General features: G+C 44.7%; 1 protein-coding gene across 28 annotated transcripts in view; it reads left to right on the top strand.

Annotated features, from left to right (window-relative positions):
- The window catches only part of LOC136850637 (uncharacterized), a 379925-nt gene that overhangs the window by 46410 nt on the left and 309187 nt on the right, over positions 1 to 24328 (top strand). For all 28 annotated transcript variants that reach the window (XM_067124380.1, XM_067124382.1, XM_067124371.1 and 25 more), the window contains exon 2: positions 18694 to 18858. In XM_067124380.1, the coding sequence (XP_066980481.1) occupies positions 18747 to 18858 (112 nt within the window). In that variant the 5' untranslated portion in view covers positions 18694 to 18746. The remainder of the gene's footprint in view (positions 1 to 18693; positions 18859 to 24328) is intronic.

Raw genomic sequence — 24328 nt, 5'->3', positions numbered from 1 at the left:
CTGCGCCAACTCCAACATTAGTCCTCCACCCTACTTTCACACTCCACACTTCCCGAATCCCTTGGCAATTGTACATCCTCCATCGCATACACCTCCACTCCAGAAACCATCTTCAAACTTACTTGTCCATCCTCCTCCATATACAGCTTCACACTGGTTTCATTCCCCATTCGTATTTCTATCATTCCTTGCTCTGGGTACACCTTTACCCTGTTTTTCTTCAAAAATGCATACCCCAGCAACATATCATACTTCTCATTCACTCTGTCCACAACATAAAAATCATCCTCCGCCAGCCTTATTCCTGCAACCGCAACTGACTCAACAAACCTCGCACACACCCTTACTTCCAATCCTCCAATCCCTGTCACATATCCAGCACATTCCTACTTCTGTGTTATGCTTTCTTTTATTTTCTCATATGCCTCTCTGAAAACCACATTTCCACTACAACCAGTATCAATCAATGCTTTCATTAACACTCCACCACATTCTACCGTAACACACAAACAACGATCTACTCATTCCCCAAAACAGACGTTCCAATTCACGAACCCTTCTTACATGCAATACATCTATCCTTTCCATACCAGAGGGCTCACCATGGTAAACCCCCTTCACACTTAGTTTCCATGAGGTTGGGATTTAGTACGGCAGACTTCTTTCACATGACCCTCCACTCCACATCCTTCACACTTACTCTGAGGGTTCTTACATGTTCTGGCAAATGCCCACTCGTTCCACAGTTTCCACAACGACTTCCATTTACTCCTACTCTCCTTCCACTCTGGCAGTCTCTCACTCGATGCCTTATCTTTCCACAGCCCTTAAAAGAAACACTTGAAGGGCAATTCGCGACTGATAGGGACTCTTTAACAAGCACTTTACCGTGTAGAGGAAGGGGTCTCCAGCGAAGAATGGCAAAGAGTGGGTCCGTGGTTCACTAGACAAAATATGACTTAGGTGTGTGTTCCTGTGACGAAGGTGGGGAGTCAATCACTCCTCCAGCAAAGCGGTCCCATGCGCATCTTATGGCAATCTGCCTCATGACTTCATGACATCCCTCGAGTGTCTGACTCTCGTATCTTTCGTCTGTCCCTATTTAAGGCATCGGCCGAGGGACGGTGGGACAGTGCAGGAGTCATCTTCCATGAGTCATGTGTCCAGGTGTACTGAACATCTGGTTGCTTCTTGACGGGGTACCTGCAAAAGAGTCCCACACAGTTCACTCTGCCCCAAAAGAGAAAGTTGAAAAGTAGCTTAAGGATGCTAAGCTTCTTACGGAGGGGCCTTAATCCCTCTTTTCCCTACCTTTGACCTGCACTAAGCAAATGCCCGGTCAAGGACAAAAAAAATAAAACAGAGTGTTTTTATGGTGGCTTCTTGTGAGATAATAATAATTATATATATATATATATATATATATATATATATATATATATATATATATATATATATATATATATATATATATATATATATATATATATATACATATACAGTATATATATTTTTTCACTATGCTTGCCGTTTTGTAAACAAAACCGATGAAAGAAAATACCAGAAGTTATATTTTGGAATGATGCTGAGAAAGAATTATTAAATAAGGAATGCCATAAAGTAATATTGACTTATTTGGAATAATGAATAATAAAAATACATGCAGAATAATTAGGCATAGGCCTAGCACTTGCTAGGTTAAGATTCTTTTCCTTCGATAACTTTTACCACAGAGAAATTATTTTTATTTGAAAACATGTTGTACACAGAAAGGTTTAAATGATATAGCACCTTACGAAGTGAATAATTTAAGGACATAGGTCTAGCTTAGGCTACCAAATTTCATTTTCTTACTAAATTACCAACCTATGAGACATATGGTTCGATGAAAACACATTAAGCTGGGATTTGTTACACAAAAAATACAAATATTTTTCATTTCGATGAGAGTAATAGAAGTTGTTTTCTAGGATTTGATGGCATATATAAGATGAATGATGTTATAAGATTTTAAAACTGATGTCACCATTGCACTTAATGTGCCACAATAATATGCTAAAAATATGACATGTTGATAGAAAGGATTTGCTTCAAATAGAAAAGACCGCTGTTTTTGCTTAGAATCGATTACTAGGAGTTGTTTTCTACTTTTTATGTCGCTCTGAAACACTCTCCCCAAGTGTGATGTTTTGAAACCACATATGGTGATATGCATTTTCATATAAGTAACTTACCAAGCATTTACATAGCTGTAGTTTCTAACTCACGCGGCAGCCATTTATTTAAAATTCACGGTAGCGCTTCAATAGTTTAGTGTAGGTGGGAAGCCCTGCCCACTAATGGGGTATACTGGAAACTACTTAGCAGATAACCTCATTCTGTTTCTGCCGGCTCATGAGTTAACATCGGGGGCTTGCTGCAGCTTTTTCATCGGGTTTTTGGTTGTTCTTTACTGGAATTCGGTGAAGTATTGTTGCTTTTTTGTTTAGCCGTCAAGCTTTTATTAGCCTTCAGTCAACATTCTAGCTATTTGCTTTAGATTATGTCTGATTCGAGTGCATCTAGTTTTCACTACTGTAGCAAAGGTTGTAAAACTAGTCTTACTAAATCATCTTATGATTCGCATACTATTTGCAGTAAATGTAGAGGGCAGGTATGTACAAAGGAGAATACTTGTGATGAGTGTAAGGATTGGGATGAGATAAAGTGGAAGGTTCTTGAATCTCACCTTGATAAGCTTGAAAGGGATAGGAAGAGAAGGGTGTCTTCTAGGGCCGAGAGTAGAGCTTCTGTCAGCCTGTATTCTACTCCTAAACCTAGGTCAGATCTTAGTCCTGCTATTTCTTCTTCCCCTATTCCCGGCCTTTTTCCTGTTCCCAGCCCTCCTACTATCAATCCACTTACTCCGTGCCTGGCTCCCATGCTTTTATGAGCTTACTTAAAAAAGCTCCTGCCTCTAAGACTGCCCATGATTTGTCCCTATCTCCGGTCTCTTCTCTAGAAGAGGAGCAGCTTGACCAAGACCCTGTTCCTCCTTCAGCATGTGCAGCTCTTCTTTGTTAACTGTTGGCAAGCTTTCCTTAATTTTTTGCTCCAGCTGCCAACGGTCTTGCCTGCATTGACCTTCCTGATGAGGAGCCTCCCAGATGATAGCTCCAGGCTCCCCAAGATGGTTCTTTCCTTGTCGTCTATGAAGGTGCTCAAAGCAATTGGAGTCTGCCAAAGAGAGAGAGAGAGAGAGAGAGAGAGAGAGAGAGAGAGAGAGAGAGAGAGAGAGAGAGAGAGAGAGAGAGAGAGAGAGAGAGAGAGAGAGAGAGAGAGAGAGAGAGAGTAATTGTCGTTAGTGAGTGCTTCAGTTGTTGGAAGAGGGATGAGGTCGTTAGTTTGTTTACAGCGCTGTCTGTCTGTGGAATATATGTGAGGATTTTTCAGTTTTGGAGGCAGTTTTGAGTCAGAGCTAGTGCCGGTCAGTCGTTTTTTTGGTCTGAAACAGTTTGTTTGTGTGCTGATTCAGAGTTGTTGTTTTTCCTTGTTAGTGTGCTGTTCTTGTTGCTGTATGTTCGTGAGTCGTGTGTTTTTCTGTTTTGGTTTGGTTTGTGTGGTTTTGTGTGCTGTGTTGGCGACCGTGGACGCCTTACTCCATCTTCCAGCAACCGAGGACCAGGGTGAGTGTTGTGTACTGTTTTTTTGTGGTTTTGAATTCCGCCACATAATATTTGGCGCCCAACGTGGGGCAGCTGGTATTGCAGCTGCAATTGAGATTGGTGGCTGGTAGTGTGACTGAAGAGAGGATGGAAGAAGAGGAACTGGTAGTTTGAGAGAGGAGAATACGTGGTTGAGGGGTGAGAATGAGAGATTGAGGAGTCAGTTGGAGGAGATGGGGAATGCTTAGAAGTGCGAAAGAAGAAGAAATGAAAGGGGAGATGAAAGAGTCAGAAGAGAGAATGGAAGAGAGGGTGGATAAAAAGTTGGAGGAATGATGAAAAGTGTGGAAGAAATGATGAAAGGTAGGTTCAGGGGTGGTTTTGGAGAAGGGGCTGTTGGAGGCAGGTCCTCTGGAACGTGTGAAGGGGCAAGAGAGAAAGAAAAGGAGGAAGAAGTGAATGGGCGTGAGTGATGAAAGTGATGTGGAAATAGGAAGTAAGAAACGAGAGAATGAAAGGCAGGGTAAGGAAAAGGGAATGAAAAGCAAGGGAAGGAACGGAGGGAAAGTAAGGATAAGTCAGGGGAAGAAAAAGGGAAGAAGGGAAAGGAAGTGGGAAAGGCAGGAAAGAAGGGAGAGGGTGAAGGCAGTAGTGATAGTGAGGTGGATGGAGGTGAGTGGATAAAGTGGATAAAAAGAGGGGAAAGAAGAGTGTAATGAGTAAGATGAATGTAAGTGTGAAGTGGACTCTTTGTATTCGGAAGAGGGTATGAAAGGACAGAGTGAAAGTAGCGAAAGTGAGAGTGAAAGTGAGAAAGAAGTGAGAAAGGCTATGTATGTGAGGGAGGTACCCGGTGTGAAAGGTATAATGAGTATGGAAGTAGGGATGTGCATGATTTCTTTAGGGAGTATGAAAGGTTATGTCAGGATAAGTGTGGGGAAAGTAAGAGAGTGTGGGCACGAGAATTAGGAGAATATTTGACTGGGTTTTTGCTTGATATGTATAGGGTTATTATGAGTGTGGGGATGTTGAGTATGACAAGGTGAAAGCTAGACTAGTTGAGCAAGCGAGGCGTATGAAAGCGAGTGTTAAGTATAAGAGGAAGAATGAATTTGATGAGGCAAGAATGAAAGCTGGGAAACCTTGTCACTGTATGCTTGTAGGCTGGAGACGTTGGCAAGGAAGAAGTTTGGGGATGATGGGATAGATGAATGTAAGGAGTTAGTACGGAAGTTGTTAGGGACAGTGCCAGATGGAGTTAGAGAATTTGTGAACTTGAAGCGGAAGGAGAAGAAAAGATGGACGAATGAAAGGTTGACTTGGGGAGAAATTTTGAAATTGTAGAAGATTATGAGCTTGACAGGGTTATAAAGATAGCAGAAGTGTAAGTGTAAGGGCTGGGGTAGATGAGAGAGTACCAGAGTTTGGAAGCTTTAGGGATGCAGTGTTGAGGGGCCCAATGAGAATGGCCGATAGTGTAATAGATAGGAGTGTAAGAGCAAGTAATGTGGAGGTGCCAGTGAGGATGAATGGTGGGTTTGTAAGAGAACAACGGGTTGGACGGTTTAGGGATAGTAGTGTGCAAAGGGGAAGGTTGATGAGTGGAAGTCGAGCGAAGTGTTTTAGAGTGGAAAGGAAGGACATACAAAGAATGAGTGTAGGTGGGCTTTAGGAGCGTGTTTCGGGTGTGGGCAATCGGGACATTTGGTAAGGGAGTGTACGAAAGATAGGGGGGTTAAATGCTACAGGTGCGGACAGGTGGGTCATATTGCTAATGGCTGTAGGGGTACCCGAGTGAATGTAATATGTGGCAACTGTGGTAAGAATGGGCATTATGCGAGAATGTGTTCAGAACCGAGAGCGAAGTGTGACGAATGTGGAATGGAAGGGCATGTATCAAGTGTATGTAGACGAAAGAGGGTGACTGTGACAGCGAATTCGGGAAACAGAGTGTGAAGGGGGTTCAAATGGGTGGATCCTCCAGGATGCAAGCGGTGCGTGTGATGCATGTACGTGAGGGGTTGTTGCATGAGGATGAGCAATTTGTTTTGATAGAGTATGGTAGGAAACGTAAGAAAGGGAAGAACGTAAGTGAACGGAATGGTCGTAAGTTGTGTGATAGGGGTGTGAGTGCCAAAGTGAAAATGAGTGATAAAGCGTGTAATACGGATGAATGGGATGGTATGAATAGAATGTATAGCATATGCGGGTTTGATATAACTGAGTTGACTGAACGTGTAGGGGTTAGTGAACGGTTGGAGGTGAGCGAAAGTGTAAGAGTAAGAGAGCGTAGCAGTGATAGACGAGTGATTGAAAGCATGAATGAATCGTTGCAAGAATTGGAAAGGTCAATGAGCGAATGGGATGGGTTAGTTGAAGAATTGGGGGAGGTATTCGGGAACGAGTTAGAGGGTATAGATGAGATTGTGGATGAAATTGAGAGTGGGAATAGTGAAGAAGATAGCGTGAATCTGAGAGAGAATGGAGGAGAAGATGTGGATTTGAATGTTGCTAGAAGAGAGAATGATTCTGAGAGAATGATTGCGTGCCCACGAACGCGATCTAGAGGACCTGCTAGTGAGCATCCGTGGGTGTTGCGTAAGGCGATTTGAATGCAGTGTGAAAGGTATTGGTTGGGAAATGCTAAAAGGGGGGAGAATTATAGAGGGATGAATAAATTTGTTTTTATTTAGCATTTCCCAACGTTTTGTGAGAGAGAGAGAGAGAGAGAGAGAGAGAGAGAGAGAGAGAGGGAGTGTAATTGTCGTTAGTGAGTGCTTGGTTGTTGGAAGAGGATGAGGTCGTTAGTTTGTTTTGGCGCTGTCTGTCTGTGGAATATATGTGAGGATTTTTCGGTTTTGGAGGCAGTTTTGAGTCAGAGCTAGTGCCGGTCAGTCGTTTTTTTGGTCTGAAACAGTTTGTTTGTGTGCTGATTCAGAGTTGTTGTTTTTCCTTGTTAGTGTGCTGTTCTTGTTGCTGTATGTTCGTGAGTCATGTGTTTTCTGTTTTGGTTTGGTTTGTGTGGTTTTGTGTGCTGTGTTGGCGACCGTGGACGCCTTACTCCATCTTCCAGCAACCGAGGACCAGGGTGAGTGTTGTGTACTGTTTTTTTGTGGTTTTGAATTCCACCACAATAGGAGATACCTTTCATATGCCACTGGGAAAGCTCCTTCTTTGGGAGTTGCTGCCTCCTCCCAAGGGGACTTCTCTGGCTTCATTGACTCTTCCTGTCGTTCGGCCTTCGCTTCGGCAAAAATAATAATTTTGTCGACAAAGCTAGACCACCTTGTTAAGAATCTCTTCAAGGTGTTTGAGGTCTTCAGTTTCCTAGACTGAATGGTTGGAGCCCTTGCCAAGAAAATTGAAGGCTACAAGGACTGGATGAAAAGTTCGCTTTGGATTGGTTAGGAGTTCTGCCGTATGCAGACAAGGCCATCAGGGATGGCTCTTCTGAGCTTGTGCCCCTTTTCTCTTTGGGGGTTCTGAATAAGAGGGAGCTTTGGTGCTCCTCTACCACCAAAGGAGTCACAGTCCCAGAAGTTGGCACTTTTATTTTCGCCTTTAGATCTTCACCTTTCCCCCAGACAATAGTGAGGGAAATTGCTTCAGACCTCCAAACGTCCCAAGGATTCGTCGTCATTTGTGCCGAAGATGGTCTCTCCTCTCCAGCAGCATCGCTGTCGTGGAAGCAAACTCAAGTTGCAACCCAGATCCTGCTCCAATGTCTGGTACTCAGCCAGAGCTATCAAGAGGAGCTCTACCAAGGCTTTGCCTAAGAAATGAAGAAGTTCTTTGTGCCCCATTAGGAGCCAGACTTCTCAATTTTTGGGAGAAGTGGAGTCTCAGAGGCGCAGAACAGTGGATCATGTAGGTTCTGAAGGAGGGCTACTCCATCCCCTTCATGGAGAGCCCCCCTTTAGTCACTTCGCCCATCGTCTTGATGGCCTACTCAAGAGGCTTGGAGAAGCATTTGAAGGATGTATCCTCTCTCCTTCTAAAGAGAGCCATAGGAGTTGAGGACATCAGTACAGAGGGCTTCTACAACCATCTGTTCATAGTCCCCAAATCATTGGGGGGTTGGAGACCAGTTGTAAGTGCGCTCAATCTCTTCATAAGGAAGACGAAGTTCAAGATGGAGACGAACCAGTAGTCAGTCCTGTCATCCATTCGCCTGGGCGATTGGATGATAACATTGGATATGCAGGATGCATACTTCCATATCCCCATCCATCCAGACTCCAGGAAGTATCTCAGGTTCGTCTTTCAGTTTCAGGTTCTTTGCTTCACCCCCTCTAGGGCACCTCAGGTGTTTACTCGAGTCCTCGCCCCTCTTGCAAAATGACTTCATTTGACTAGCATCAACATCAGTCAGTAAATGGATGACTGGCTTCTTCAAAAACCCTTCAAAGGATAAGTGCATGAAGGACTTGCAGACCATTCTTCACCTTACTCAGGAACTAGGCATACTCACAAACCTCCAAAAGTCCCAGTTGGCCCCACCGCAAGACGCAAGAGATCCTCTATCTGGAGATGATTCTCAATTCTCGGATTTTTCAGGCTTTTCAGTCCCCCAGGAGAATTGCCAACTGCCTTCAGATGATCCACAGTTTTCTTGCCCTCTTGTCTTGCTCAGCCTATCAATGGATGAGCCTACTGTGGGCACTGGCATCCATTGAGACGCTCATCAAGCTGGGCAGACTCCATATGAGTCCTCCAATTCTGCCTCAAAGTCAACTGGGACAGGAAAACCCAACCGGACTCTGTTGTGTTTCTTATCACCCAGGAAATCAAGTTGACCTCCAGTGGTGGCTGTCCGAAAGAAGACTTTCGTAGGGAAAGTCTCTTCACCCTCTGAGCCCCAACCTAGACTTTTACTCAGATGCCTCGAATCTAGGTTGGGGAGCCCTTCTGGGGAGTCAGGAAGTTTCCGGGACATGGTCCCCAGAAGAACGGAACCTTCACATCAATGTCAGAGAGTTAAAGGCAATTCATCTAGGTCTTCAGTGCTTCTCAACCATGACCTACAACAAGAAAGTGGTACAGTAGTCCACGCGGACAATACCACCGAACTGACATACATTTGAAAGCAAGGAGCCACTCATTCCTTTTCTGTGCCAGACAGTAAAGGATCTCCCATGGGCAGACCAAAATCGAGTGACGCTGCTCACTCGGTTTATTCAGGGGAAACTAAACATTCTGGCAGACGAATTAAGCTGTCAGAAGCAGGTCCTTCCCACAGAGTGGACCTTGGATCCCCTGGTCTGTCTTGACCTCTGGAGGTTATAGGGCAGGCTGACTTTGGACCTGTTCCATCGCCTTCCTCTCTTCTGCTCTCCAGCCCCAGACCTTCTGGCATGGGTGACAGATGCCATGCTTCAAACTGGTCCAGCCTGGATCTTTACGCCTTTCTGCCCTTCAACATGGTAAGGGAAGTGCTGAACAAGTTCCAGTTGCACCACAATGTTTCGATGACCCTCGCAGCCCCATTCTGGCCCTTGAAAGAGTGGTTCCCGGGCCTTCTATGGCTTTTGGTGGACTTACCAAGGCTCCTTCCCCAAAAACCGTGGCTACTCAAACAGCCTCACTTCAAGAGATACCACCAAGGGTTGTCCACTCTTGCCCTGACTGGCAAAAAATATGACATTGATAGAGCTTACCCTTAGGTTTGCTCCTGAAATGAAATCATCAGTTAGGTTGTCATGCCCCCTCACTCATGTGTTCTGGGCCAGGTGAATGGTGGAGATCATCAAACAGTTTCCTGCTGTCCAGCATATCAGAAAAGATCCTTCCCTCACCATTGACACATCAGAAGAAGTTTTATGTCCTGAAAGAATACAGTCTGACCTTTCAGTCTGCGGACTGATGAATGCCTCCCGTTAAAGAGTCTCTAAGAAGAAGGCACTTCTTTCTTGGCTTTGGAGTCAAGAGCCACAGAGTCTGTTGTCATGCCCTCTTTCCAGGCTGCCTCGTGGCTCAAATTGTGATTGAACACATTGGTAGACTTTGTTGCTACAATTGTCTCATCCCAGGGAGAGAGGGTGGAAGTTTAGGGGGTTGCTTGTGCTGGGAGGGAAGGCAATACCTTTCCTCTCATACCAAAGTGCTAGTCTGAGGGAAAAATTTGTCCTCATGAGGCAAGAAATAGTCTCACCTCTATTTTCAAAGCAAGTTTTGGCAGAGAGTAGTTTTATTCTTCAGATGTCATGCAGTGGGCTTGCAATTGCTCTTCCCAGAGAGTAGCATTGAGGCACCAGTGGAAAGGAGAAGCTCACAATCCCAAGATTCTCTGATCCACTGGATAGTATCTTTCAATCCCCCTCCCTTCCCCCAGGGTTTTGAGGGTAACTGCAGCTAGACTCTTGGGTGCAGCCAAGCCTTCAGAGTTGAGGTCTGAGAGGAAGCCTGTTCCTCCCAAACCCAGGTCAGTAGCCCAATCTTTCTTGAGAAGGGGTAAGGAGCCTTTCCAGCCCTTTCACCCTTCTCTTCCAGCCATGGTTAGCAAAGGAGGTAAGGGGAAGAAGAAAGGAGCATACTGACACTGGCAATCATCCTTCTCAGCTACTACAAGTAGGGTGACGCCTGTAGAGTTATTGGGCAATGAGGCAAAGATAGGGCAGAACTTTGGATGATTGCAGTCCTGCAGAATGGCTACCAGATTCCCTTCAAGGACTGCTGCTCACCCCTTACACTCTCATTGGTGCTGTTCCAGACATATGCACCGGACTCTTTAAAATCTCTAGCTGTGGAGGTGGAGGAGATGATGAAGGCAGGAGGCACAGATGACTGGTCTCCAGGTTTTACAGTTGCCTCTTCCTGGTGCAAAAGCCAACTGCTGGCTGGAGACCAGTCACTGACCTCTCTTTATTGAGTAGTTATGTCTCAGACTTGCTTCAAGCTGGAAACAGCACAGTCAGTGTTAGATTCTGTCAGAGAGGGTGACTTAATGACACTTGCTATTTTACATGGATGACTGGCTGGTTCTGGCATACCTCTAATTTTGCCACAAATGGGATGGTAGTAAACTGGGAGAAGTCCGAGCTCATCCCCAGGCAGCAGGCAAAGTACCTAAGCATGTTTATAGATATTTCAGTAGTGAGTACTTCTATTCAGCTCTCATGTGAGGAAGCTCATGGAGGTAGTAACACAGTTCCTGTTCTGATAGAAATGGGCAGCTCAGCTTTGGTAGGTCATCCATGGCCACCTGTCCTCATAGGAGAAGCTCATTCCACCATTTCACATTGGCTTCTCCACCAGCACTAGCTTCATTGGCAACTAAAGCAGCACTGGGCTCATTCATTTCACATGTGAGGACGAAAGGACATACGTCATCTGCACGTTCAAATTTTGGAAATGCAAGCCGCATTGCTAGCCCTGCCAACATTCCATGGACAGTTAGAGCTTGATGCACTACAACACCACCATTGTGGTATATGTCAACTAGCATGGAGGGATGGTCTCCCTCTCTCTTGCTGTCAGTTGCAGTTGCAGATGTATGCATGGGTGGTTTGCAAGCTGTTGAGTTATCAGCCAGATACATTCTAAGCAGGGAGAATGTCCTGGTGGATCAGCTTAGCCACCAGGGTTAGGTGGTAGGGATGAAGTGGTCCCTACTTTCTGAATAGTGTAGAGACTTCTCAAGATTTGGAGAACACCCAGTGATTGATCTATTTGCTACACAGTTAAACAGAAAGCTCCTGGTGTTCCGCTCCCTCATTACAGAACCTGGGCAGCCATTAAAAACACATTCCAACACCCCTGGGAAAATCTCAACACTTTTGCCTTTCAGCCATTCGGTCTGATTCTTTGGGTGATCAACAGGGTCTTGACCACCCTGTGTTTGAGGATGACCCTCATAGCTCCTTGCTGGCCACATGCTGAGTGTTCTCTAGATCTGCTGCCCCTCTTGGACCACTCATCTTTGTCAGCCACACATTCATAGGTACCAGCAGACAGTCCACTCCCTTCATCTTCATGCATGGAAACCATCCAGCTTATCCTGCGAGAAAGAAGCTTTTCTCACATGACTTCTAGGGAGATGTTTGGGTATCTCCACCTTTCTCCTGAGAAATTGGGCCTCCTCCTGTTGTTGGTGTTGTAGAATGGGTCTCTCTCCAGTCAGAACTTCTGTTCAGCAGATCATGAACTTCCTCTTTTACCTATGCTGAGACAAATTTCTCTCTGTCTCTAAGGTAAAACGCTATTGCTCCACCTTATGCTAGGTCTTTAGGCTGAAAGGTATGGATCTCTCTTTGTCAGTTTTGTTGTCCATGCTCCTGAGGAGTTTTGAACAGTCTTGTTTTCCTTGGGGGCTTTGTCGTCCACAGCCGAACCCAAGTGTCCTATGAGCTGTAAGGGGGAGCCTAAGATTGACATCTTGCATGTAAGACTGTCCTTTAGCTGGCTTTATCCTAGGCGATGCATGGTGGGGAATTACAGGGTTTTTCCATATGGTCCAGTACTCACAGGGATATGGTCTATCCCCATTTCTTCTACATCACTAAGTTTGTGAAAAATTCAAAGCCTGTCAGTTCCTAAAGGAAGATACGAGTTTTTTTTTATCTCTCTCCAAAGTTAAGTATACCTTAGTTTTACCAGACCACTCAGCTGATTAACAGCTCTCCTAGGGCTGGCCCGAAGGATTAGACTTATTTTACGTGGCAAGACATTGTTGGTAGTGACTTGGATGAGATGCTTTTAGGCTGTTGCCAGTGCAACTTATGAAGCACTATTTGAAAAAAGAACTCATCCTCTTAGGCTAGAGTGTCAGAGACTTTTCATCAGTACTGGCACGCACAAGGTGGTGTCCAGGAAAACCTTTTCTTTCTGGCTTCTTGAGATGAGGAAGTGGGTGTATGACTCCTTGGCTTCTTGAGATGAGGAAGTGGGTGTATGACTCCCTAAGTGAATTTGTTTGTTGTTTAAACTGTGTAAGAGCCCACAAAGCCAGGGGTATAGGACCATCTTTTGCCTTTTGGAGGAACTTTTTTGTTTTCCAGGTAATGAGGACAGATGTCTGGACACATCATCATTCACCTCATTCTAGCTAAGGGGTGTTGCCTACAAGTCCCTCAACACCCCCTTGGGACCTGTGGTGGCTGCTCCACATGTTGTTTAGGTGCCCAGCTCTATTTGTACAAGAAAAGTCTATTTTATATAAGTAACTTACCAAGTAATTACATAGCTAACAACTTCTAATAACTGGCAGCTAAAATCTGAAAATTCACAATAGCGATTCTTTTGTTTATTTTGGTGTAAGTAGCTAGCCCCGCCCACTTTCGGGGAAGAAGAGGAATAAAATAGCAAGAAGGTTTAATTTATTTCTACCAGCTTTCAATGAAGGTTGTGAGCAGCAGCTATAGTACAGGCAGTTCCCGGTTATCGGCGGGCTCGGTTATCAGTGATCCAGTTGTACGGGGCTTGTCTGGCGAAGAAAATTGGCAATTTTTGGTGCCGAAAATCGCCGATTTCCACTTATCAGCGCTCATAATTGGATATTGGGACTGATACATACCTAACAGAGGTCCCGATAACCAAAAATCACTGAAAAAGCCCTGAAAATTGCTGATTTTCGGTTATCGTCATGCCATCAGAATTGAACTCCGCTGATAACCAGGAATTGCCTAATTTGGATTTTCGTAGGCTTTACTGGTTATTTTCCCCTAGAAGATCGGTGAAGTATTTTGGATTCTTTTGATTGCCTTTCGGCATTTATTTAGTCAGGTTGACTTAATTTGGACATTTTACCGAATTTTGACTTTTTTTTTTTTTTTTTGAATTAGTTGTCATTTACTTTGACGATGTCTGACGCAAGTACAGTAAACCCCCTGTATTCGCGATCTCACGATTCGCGGACTCACGTATTCATGGATTTCTCTGTGGAACATATCTACTCATTATTTGTGGAAAATTCGCCCATTCGCGGTATTTTTCACTCAGAAATATTCACTAATTACTGTATTTTCATCTCATTTTCATGACTAAATGCACTTTTTGTGATAAAACTATTAAAATACTCTGGTAATGCTCGAGTTACGATAATTCACCTTACAATAATTCGATTTTGCCATGGGGTAAGCAATTAATACAGATAGAAAATATTATTTATAAAATATTTTTAAATTTTGCGTGGGCGCAGGCAGCAGCATCATCAGGCAGTGAGAGAGACCAGATTACAATGGACAACTTTTCCTCCATCTCTTTATCCCATCTTCTAGTTAAAAGAGTTAAAGAGAATGATAAAAGCATTGTTAGTAATATTATACTCTAGCGTAAATGTGTACAGCCATAAACAACCGACCGAGAAACTGTTGTTTTGCTTATAACCGAATCAGATAACAACAGCCATTTACCTGGTATTCCAACCATAATTACCGTAGCTTATAGCACAAATGATGTTGAGTAGAATAGGACTGATATATTTTTACATTATACCCTTATTCGGTATGGATAAAAGATCGTCAAGGAAATGTACTGCTAAATTTTGGCTGTAAGTTGTAGCTGAAGCTGAGAAAACAATGTTCAAGCTGCTAATGACTGTACTGTAAATTATCATGCATCGGCAACATGGATGAAACTCGATCATAATTAAAATTGGAGAGAAAGTATTTTTATCGAAACTACTGGGCATGAAAAAACACATTACTGTTATTTTTACACCAATAAACGATAAACACGTAAAGCTCGTATTAAGATGAAATCAAGTGAAAATAGCAAATGGAATCTTGAATTTTTTTTACACAAAGCAAACGCCCCCAAATTCGTCATCTATTGATGAGAATAGATAAATTAATTTAACAACGAGACGCATTTTAGTTGTATTTCGACTTGAAAACACTTCGTATAATGAAAAATAACCTTGCACCATATAAATAAAGTATCTAGAGATTCATTTACGCTAACCAGAAGCGAGAAAAGCGCTCTGAACTGAATTAAATATGGCAAAATAAACACCGCATAAACGATTTCCAAACCAAAACATTGATCGCAACGCTATGACCACAATTTATAATACAAAAGCAATATAAGAATGTATACAGTTTTATTGGATACAGTGAATTAAGGCATAACATTTTAAAAGATGCATATTCGTTATGTTGATGTTTGTATGATATGATATGTGAATATAGAGTACAGTATAATGTAGACTATGCTACCATATATGTGTACAATGTACCATAGTGTAGGCTAAGCTAATTCTTGTTATTCAATTTCTCTTTGCACTGAATTATCATAAGTCGCTTTGCATGAACCTCCAGAATTAGCTGATATTAATAATTACTATACCGTGTATGTATAGAGTATACTTTATAGTGTAGGCTAGGCTACCATATATGTGCTGTACACATGGGACCGAATACCCTAGTGTAGGCTAGGCTATATTCGAGATACATTGTGGTATTTCGTACATTTTTTCCAACAAATGATGGTTTGTTTTTGGAACCTAACCCCATCATAAGTAGGATAATATCTGTATAAGCATTTTTAGTTTGTTTTGTGTCTGTTTGAACTATCAAAATAGGCAGTTTTAAGTGTTTTTAGAAGGGTTCTAAGTATTCGGGGGGTTTTAGCTATTCGCAGGGGGGGTGTGGTATGCATCCCCTGCGAATACGGGGGGTTTACTGTAGAGGCTTCTGCTTTTGACCTGACTTTTCCTTCAGATTTGGCGGTGGAGGCGTCTCTCGGTGGCCAGGTATCTGACCTTACATCTATCTGGCTGCACCTGGGTCTTCCTGGAGTTCCATCATTGGAGGGCCTGATATCACATCTGTCCAGCTTTCTGGTGACAACCCAAGCAGCCACCACGTCAACCATCACCATGACATCATTTGGCAAGCTGCCTGTGACGGTTGGCTCGCACCTGGGCACCCAGGTATGTGCCGCTCCTGCCACACTCCATGCCGTGCCACTGCCTCCTGGTTTCCTGGCCCCGTTATCTCTGCCTGGCCCCTCAAGAATGGTCACGTCATTGGTGCCTTACATCTCCGTGCCTGCTCCTACTGTGCCAACCCACGCTTGTTCCCAACTCCAGTTCCGGCTCCTGGTTGTACTGACTCTTGGCCTGGCCTGGCTCCGTGCCCTTGACCCATGCACCGGCTCCTGGCTTTCCTGGCTCCCGCGCTGTTCCACCTGCCCCAGTAGCTGCTGGCCCGAGCACCGACGTCTCCGCTACCCGGGTTGCGCCCGCTTCCCTGGCTCCCCTGGCTGCGCCTGCACCTTCTGTTGCTCCCTCCTGGATGGGAAACCTGACTGTCATCCTGAAGAAGATGACGAAGAAGAAGTCGAAGAAGAGGTCTAGGAAGGTGTTGTCGTCTTCGTCTTTGTTATCCTTGTCATCTGCTACCTCTTCTTCTTCTGAGGCTTGCCAGCCAAAGAAGAAGAAGCCTGTTTCTCCCCCCCCCCACAAGAAGTCTTGCCCCGAGACTTCTAAGGGACTGCCTCCTTTGACAGGGAAGGCAGTGGGATCTCTCATTGGCTCTTCCTGGTCCATGGGCCAGGGAACTGATTCGTTGATCCCCGGGTCAGTCATATTGGGAGCTGAGGGCATGCAGACCATGGCTTCCACTCCCGCCGCTGTGCCAAAGAAGCCTGCTTCTAAGGCCAGCACTGTGTCGGACACTCGTTCACAAGCTGCGCTGAGTACCCTGGAACCACCATCTTCCTCGCTTCTGTTCCCCTGTCCCGGACCCTCTTGCATGGGCGACGGACGCCATGCTTCTGGATTGGAAGGTCTTGATGTATATGCCTTCCCTCCCGTCGGTATGATCAGAAGGTGATCAACAAGCTTGCATCCCACCTTGGTGTTTCAATAACCCTAGTTGCCCCATTTTGGCCAAGGAAGGAATGGTTCCCAGACCTGCTGCGACTGTTAGTGGACTTCCCGAGGCTCCTGCCACAATAACAATCGCTGCTCAGACAGTCCCACTCTCCTGGTACCACCAATGGTTGTCTGCTCTGGCCCTGACAGGCTTCAGAATGTCAGGCACCTTGTCAGAGCGAAGGGGTTTTTGAGACAGGCTGCAGAAACTATTGCTGGATGCAGACAACCTTCTTCTAGCAAGCTCTACTAGTCCAAGTGGACAGTTGTCAGAAGATGGTGCAGCCGCCATAATGTCTCTTCTTCTGAGACTTCTATAAGTCAGGTAGCTGACTTCTTGCTTTACCTGAGGACCTCCAGGAAGCTTTCCACCTCCACTATTAATGGTTTCGTGTTTAAACATAGAGGTCTAGATCTGTCCTCTGACCAAGGCCAAAGTGACACAATCAAGTCCTTCGATTCCATCAAGCAAGAGAAGTCGGACGTTGTCTCCTGGAATTTACACATCGTTCTGAATTGGCTCTCAGGTCCCTCCTATGAACCACTTTGCTCTGTCTCTCTTAGGAACCTTACCAAGAAAAGCCTCTTCCTAGTGGCTTTGGCTACTGCCAAACGTATAAGTGGGCTTTAAGCAATGGATAGGAGAGTTGGCTTTTCACAAGGAGACGCAGCTTGCTCCTCCTCACTTGGATTCCTTGTCAAGAATGAGGACCCTTCTAATCTTGGCCCCATCCTTTCACCACTAAAAATTTAATGGACATCCTCAGGCCAGAAGAGGAGGAGAGGCTTCTCTACCCTGTAAGAGCCCTTAGGTATTACCTTCAAAGGATGGAGAAGATCAGGGAGGCCTTTGAACAACCTCTGGTGCACTCCTCTGTGAGGAACCCTTCTCTTCCTCTTTCCAAGAATGCTCTTTCCTTCTTTTTGAGAAGCTTGATTTCAGAATCTCACTCCCAGATTAAAGAAGACATCTTGCCAATCTTTAAAGTGAAAACCCACGAGGTCAGGGCTATTGCTACCTCTCTTGCTCAGACATAATATGTCTCTTTCAAGTATCCTCCAATCAACCTTTTGGAGATGCAAGTCAGTCTTTGCTGTACACTACCTCAAGGACATGGAAACTACTTTTGAAAATTGCAGTACACTGGGACCTTTATCATGGCTGGTATGGTGTTGGAAGAGGAAGCATAGGAGGCCCTCTATCCCTCTACTGTCCCTCTCCTTGGCGTAAGGTGTCGAGTTTATGAGAAGCCGGGTGTTACGTAGCACCTGGAGTGCCTGCCAGTTTTCAGTGGTTTGGGTGGTGAGTTTTATTACAGTGTAGGTAACAGCGTTGTTGGTTTATTCTGGTCTGCGCCCAGGGCAAGGGCATCTCTTTTTAACTTTGCTAGACACGGGTTTACTTCCCTCGCTCCAAAGTTTCCACTTACATAGGGGTGATTCTGGGCTATACAGCCACGCCCACTACAGGTCAAAGGAACATCGACCAGAGGCAGTAACTATCTGCAGTTGCTCTCTTGCCAGGTAAGAAAACAACAAGCGTTGTGTCAATGCTAGCAACTGTTCTATTTCCAAGTCATTACCTTGATTAATATTTTGGGGTAGAATACGTCCATGGATCCCACCTCCTTTCAATGTGAAATCAGCTATGTAATTACTTGGTATAATTACTTGGTAAGTTACTTCCATAAAAATGACTTGTTTATGATAAAATAAAGTTTTATATATACTTACCAAGTAATTACACAATCGGAGCCCTCCCTCCTCCCCTCGCATGGACATAAGGGCGCAAACAAATTGAAGCTATCTGCTAAGTTGTTCCTCCTGGTTCCTGAAAGTGGGCGGGGCATGTTACCTACACCAAAACAAATGCTAGCACTACCGCGAATTTTGAATTTTTTAGGCTGCCATAGGTAGGAAGCTCATAACTATGTAATTACTTGGTAAGTACATATAAAACTTTATCATATGTCATTTTCATAAGGTAAACAAATCAGAGATTTTTATCTAAGCGCCCACTTCATCTGACCCACTTTTTCCTAGAGGCAGAAGGAAAAAGTGCTTGGTGATGGCAGGTTACCCCCTGTAACCACTGGTTAACCACCTTTGTTAACAAGTTCAACAACTGTTTCCAGCTTGCACTGGTGGATATTCCTATATAAGAGGCTCTGGTTTATATACTTAGGGAACATGCAGATTACTTAAAAAATTTTTCATATTGTCTTTTTCTTTCAGGTCTTAAAAAAGTGGTCAAGAAGCTGGCATTATGTCCTTTTACGGATACACTGATGATGTGGAGTAGCCCAAGTATCCCTGTGGGGGTTACAAGAATCAGAATTTCCTTGGACCCATGGCCTTGCCTTTATCTGAAGGATATGACTCTTTGTTGTTGCTGTAGAAGTGAGTAATACCATAGATTCTTGTAGGTTAAGCCACTTGTTTGTTTCTTAGAAGTTGTGAAGTAGTGTACGGCTTTTATTGGGACTTACATGTGTGAGGTAGGTTAGGATGACTAAAAGAAGCAGAGCTATGGGCTATTTTAAACAACCAACAGTCAGGTTTGTACACAGTATTGTTTACAAATGTAAATAGGACATACACTTCTCTCTGGTTCTTTCCTAACTCTGATGCAAACATTTATGGTGCATAAATGTGTAGCTGTGCATGTGCTGTGCTATGCTCTTATGGGAACGATTCAAAAATAGCTTTATAGCTCGTAAGGTTTCATGTTGAGCTGATTCTCTATTTATCCATTTTCCTATGTCTGTGAAAAATGAAGCGGTGTGCTGTATGTACTTAGTTTCTGTACAGTATTCTAAAACACCCTGGGCATTTCCCCTTGAACTATAGATTTTTATATAAGTAATAACTTACTAAGTAATTACATAGCTACAGTGCCCCCCCCCGGGTTTTACACTTTTCACATTTCCGCGGTCACTTGCCACGGATTTTTGTGGAACACATAACTCACTTGTCTGCAGGGGAAATTTCACTAATTTGCAGATTATTTTTTGGGCTATATCTCTAAAATTATCACCAATTCGCTTTTTCGTAGAGTAATGCTATTTATTCACTAATTACTGTATTTTTTCATTGAAATATATGTATACTCTGAGAGAGAGAGAGAGAGAGAGAGAGAGAGAGAGAGAGAGAGAGAGAGAGAGAGAGAGAGAAACTGTGGTTTTTACATCGAAGTCTAAGCACAGTATAAATGGATTCTGTAAGTGAAATAGCGTTTCATTGATATTTTGCTGTTTTTTTCCATTAAAGTAATAATATATGTACTATACTGTTTGAGAGAGAGAGAGAGAGAGAACTGAAATGTTTACACGTGCATCAAAGCACAGCAACTTGCTGGTGATGAGAACTAAAGGCACTTAAACTATGGCTGGGATGAGAATATTGAGAGTTGCCAATGTATGAAATTTGGATTTTAAATATTTTTACAGTGATTAGAGATGTAATGTCAGCAGTGATAAAATCGTAGTCAACTACACACGTAATGAAATGCGGTACAATAAATCAGATAAAGCAAAAAATATGGCAGTGCTACCTACGTCGATCTGTCGTGAATTTCTGGATTCGTGTTTTTTTATGCTTACGGTACAGCAATTGATATTATTTTCATTAAAGAATATGTACAGTACAGTACTGACAAGGGTCCTCTTCTCCAGGATGCGGACATCCCCAAGATACAGAGGACCTTTGCATGGGTCATCGTGCCGATGCGTCAGCACAGTGATTTCGAGGAAGGGACCATGGCCTCTGCTGTCACGCTTCGAATCTTTTTGGGATCTGAATTAGGAACCAAAGGCTTTGATGGCTTTTTCTGAAAGGGTACTCGATCGACTAAATATCCTGGTCTTTTGGCAGGAGAATTCACTCAAATTGAACCGATCGGAGAAGCTTCTTCCCCCTTCTCTGACTTGGCAGAAGTGCTTCTACATGCCTGCGGGTTGATCCGGACCTGGTTCGTCTAGATCCGGGTCTTTCACTGCAGAGAGATCCCTTTGGGCGGCAGAAGGGATCTCCCTCTTGCAGCAAGAAGCGGCAAATCTGGAGGCCGCTACTGTGACAACTCTCCACCCCTGGATAGGACTCCATCATCAGGAGACTGTGCCAGTCTATTTCCTACCTAGCCACCAGACAACAGCCTGTAGGGGAGATCAGGTGTTCCCCACCATCTTGAGATATCTAGGAAGAGGAAGTCGAGGAAGAGAAGTTGTATCATTGTCTTCGTTTGCTGTTGCCTCCACACCTTTTTCTTTGGATGCTCGCCCAGGGAAGGAAGGGATCTCTCAACTCACTCCAGTCTCTGGACTCGGGGGTCGTATCACAAACCTTGCCGAGGTGTTGTGATTCGCGAGCCCGAGTGCACAAGTCTCCAAGATTTGCGTACTCAGAACCAGTTCTGGGAGGTCTTCTTCCGAGACTGGTGCTGTGCCTGCCTCTTCTCAGAATCTTCTTTGGACACCCGGGTAGCGGAGGCTCCCATGGATCGTCTTCAATGTGGTACGGGAGCTTTGTGTTTGTGTACTCAGGTTTTTCCAAACCTCAAATCTGTACTGGAGAGTCCACTCCCCAGTCTGGTGCAGGCACAGTATGAGAGAAGGTGTCAAAGCATTCAGGTGCTTCTTCACCTCCTACCAGTACTTCTTCAATCACCCAGCCAGGTTCCTGACCAAGCACTTCCGACTTGAGGGTTCAAGCAATCGGAGGCGCTGAGGAGGTCCCCTCCTCAGTCTTCTCTCAAGGAGACTTTGGCCTTAAAGAAGACTGAGGCTCATTGTAAGGGGCAGACATTGCTGAAGACGGTATCCTCAGTACCCTTTAGGATATGTATTTTCAAATACATATCAGTCTTCTTTGGGGAACAGGAGACAACTTCTCTGCTTGGCGGGTCTTCTTAGGGCAACAGAAGAAAACCTCTCTACTGGTAGGACTTTGTAGTCTAGTTCAAGTTTGAGAAGATTTTGTAGTCTAGTTCAAGTTTGAGAAGCTTGACCCCACACTCAAGCAGAACACTTAGTGACCTGTCACGCTGGTGTTTCAGTCTCAGTCCTATATCAGCAGTTTCAGTGAAGAAAGTCAGCTCAACAGTAACAGCTGTCCTCGTTCAACTGTCAACCATAGTGATCTGGGTCCTCAGGAATGGTTTTCCATTGTTCTCTTCAATGGAGAATACAAGGATTCATGTCTCCAATAAGGGATCTCTATTCCTTTCCATTCCCTCAGGAAAGAAATGAATTGAGGACTAGCCCACTGACTAGATGACAGGAGCTCCATTGGAGTGTCTCTGCAAACTCCCCCTCCTGTCATGCCCCTGTTCGCAGGTACAACGACTTGGGGAAGAGGTGCACATCTGGAAGATTTGTTTCCTTCAGGTTAGCAGAACCAGCATGGCAAGCATCTCCACACCAATTTTTGAAACTCAGGACAGCTTTATTGGCTTTTCCAAAGACTAAAAATCTTGGTAAGCTGCTCTGTGGTATGGATGAGCATCAGTACCCCCTTCACCACAAAAGTAACTTCTGTCAACAAAAAGTGGGGGAGCAGGTTTTCCTCCAACTCTACAGGTTGACGATACAAGTATACGAGTAGGTGGCTGTTAGCCTGGTACGTCCTGGGGCTTCAGAACATAACAATCAAGCTCATCGCCAGTGTCAGGTGACAGGGATTTGGCCCTCTTCTCCAGACATTCCTTACGATAATCATCAGAAGATGTTACTGTACTGTGCTATCGTTCTACTTCCTTGGTCACTGATAGAACATCTCCCAACCCATGGAACAATCTTCAAGCCTCGGCAGAGGCGAGGACTCTCTCAGTTGCTTCTCCCTATCTACAGACATGGGAATCATGGTACGGGGGTCTTCGGAACCCCATGCAACAGAGGCACGCGTCCCCATGGACACCCATGTCTCTGACACCTGTCCCTGGGCTGGTGAAGAACCTTCCACCAGTGCACGGGAGTCTGCAGATCTCCGTGTATTGTGGCTACTGTTGTACGGATTCCACAGAATCCTGTGCCACAGGATTTTCAGGCGCACGGTTCTTCCGGTCACCAGTGTTGCCAGAGGTACACGGGCTTCTGATAAGACTCCTGTGTCACCAATCTCTGCCTCGGGAATCTTTTCCCCAGGCAGAATAAGGTTCTTCTGCCGCTGCATGGGGTCCCATGGACTTCCTTGACACCAGTAAGGTCCCCAGTCTTCGGACCAGGGCCCGACTTACGAGAGAGTGAAGTTCCAATGCTCAAGCGTGACCTCACCCCCGGTATGTTCTTGCATGGGAACGGTGCCAGGGTCCCAGACAGGTGATGCAACCCACAGCTAAGCTCACCTGGGAAGGAGGTCTCCTGCTTTGTCTTCGTGCATGTGGATGCCTAGGTCTCCAGCCAGACTATGGCACTCGAGGAGATGCGGTTCTGTCTCGTTCGAGTTTGTCCCGGAACTCGTAGCAAGACTTTTGAGTCACTCAGTCCCATCATGAACTGGTTCTGGTTAGTTGTACTCATGCAAGATACTACTGTTTCCAGTTAGAGTGCCTTGGTACTATCTCCAAGAGGACTCGACATCTCAAGCCTGAGTGTTGTTGACTCTTCTTTAGTGCTTTTTCGACTAAGAAAGTAGTGTTCACACATGTTTTCTTTCTAACCTTGTGAGGCTATCAAATGAGCATTCTCCTCAGTTAGCATGAGGCTATGAGTTCTCTCCATGTACCTCACAAGGATAGGGACATTGGTCCGCCCCTCGCACTCCGGAAGAACCTGTCGGTTTTTCAGGTATTAAGACAGAAAGTGGCGTAGGCTGTCCACTCTCATATCTTTCTGTCTTCCGGATGTTGCCTACAGATCTTGGAACTCCTTTTCCCTGAGCCCTGTGGTGGCTGCTCAACAAGTTGTGTAGCTTGTCCGGATCCCATTGTGGACAGTTTGCATCTCACCTAAGGTGTTTGGTGGCAAAGAGCGAATGTGTGGGGGGTGGGGACTGGCTCCCTCCCTGCTCTCTCTCCTCTCTTGCAGAGAGAGTTGAGTTGCCTCCTGTCACTTGCTGGTCGGGCAGGTCATGCAGGTGAGCCTACATAACTGAGCACGCTGTCTATAATCTTAATTAGATGATGCAAGTCCTCCCCTCTCTCTAGCAAGGGGAGAGAGGGGCTGACAATAAAACAAACCTACTGGTTATCCTAGTTCTATTGTCTCTGACGTTCTGGGTTCGTCCAAGCCTTTTTTGAAGCAATGTTGCCACACACAAATTATTTTGAAAGGTCCAGAAGTCTGACAGTTGGACACAGTCATTCACACTTCTTTTTAATTCGTCAGAGGCTGGTCTCCTTCCTTTGCTCTTACATAACAAGGAAGGAGTCCCAGGTGAGGCAAACTCCAGTCAGTTCAGAAGCTTACTCAGAATCCTCCCTCCAAGACGTAAGTCTTCATAATGTAAAGGACCGATGGTTTGTATATCGTGTAGGAACAAATCACAGATTTTTAAAGTAATTTGTATTTTTCATTACTACAAACCTGAGGTCCTTTACATTAAATTCCCACCTCAGCCACCCTCATTCTGCTTCCTGGGCCAAAAGGCAAAGTGACTGCATACCGACTGGGTGGGCGGGGCCCCCACCCGTAGTCGGTAGTTAACTATGAACTTCATCACCTTGTTTAAAGTTAAACAGCCATGTTCCAGCTCCCACTGAAAGTAATTCCTAATGTAAAGGAACTCAGGTTTGTATAGTTAGGAAAAGTACAAATTGCTTTAAAAATTTTGAGATTTTGGACACATCTCCGTTATGCTGTGACCAAATTTCTTTGTCTCTCATGGATTTCTCAGTAAGTCCAATAAGAGTCAATCCCGCAAGGATGCCCTCGTG

The sequence above is a fragment of the Macrobrachium rosenbergii genome, chromosome 22, assembly GCF_040412425.1.
Source record: "Macrobrachium rosenbergii isolate ZJJX-2024 chromosome 22, ASM4041242v1, whole genome shotgun sequence".
NCBI classification, from domain to species: domain Eukaryota; kingdom Metazoa; phylum Arthropoda; class Malacostraca; order Decapoda; family Palaemonidae; genus Macrobrachium; species Macrobrachium rosenbergii.
This window is presented reverse-complemented; position numbering and strand designations above follow the sequence as displayed.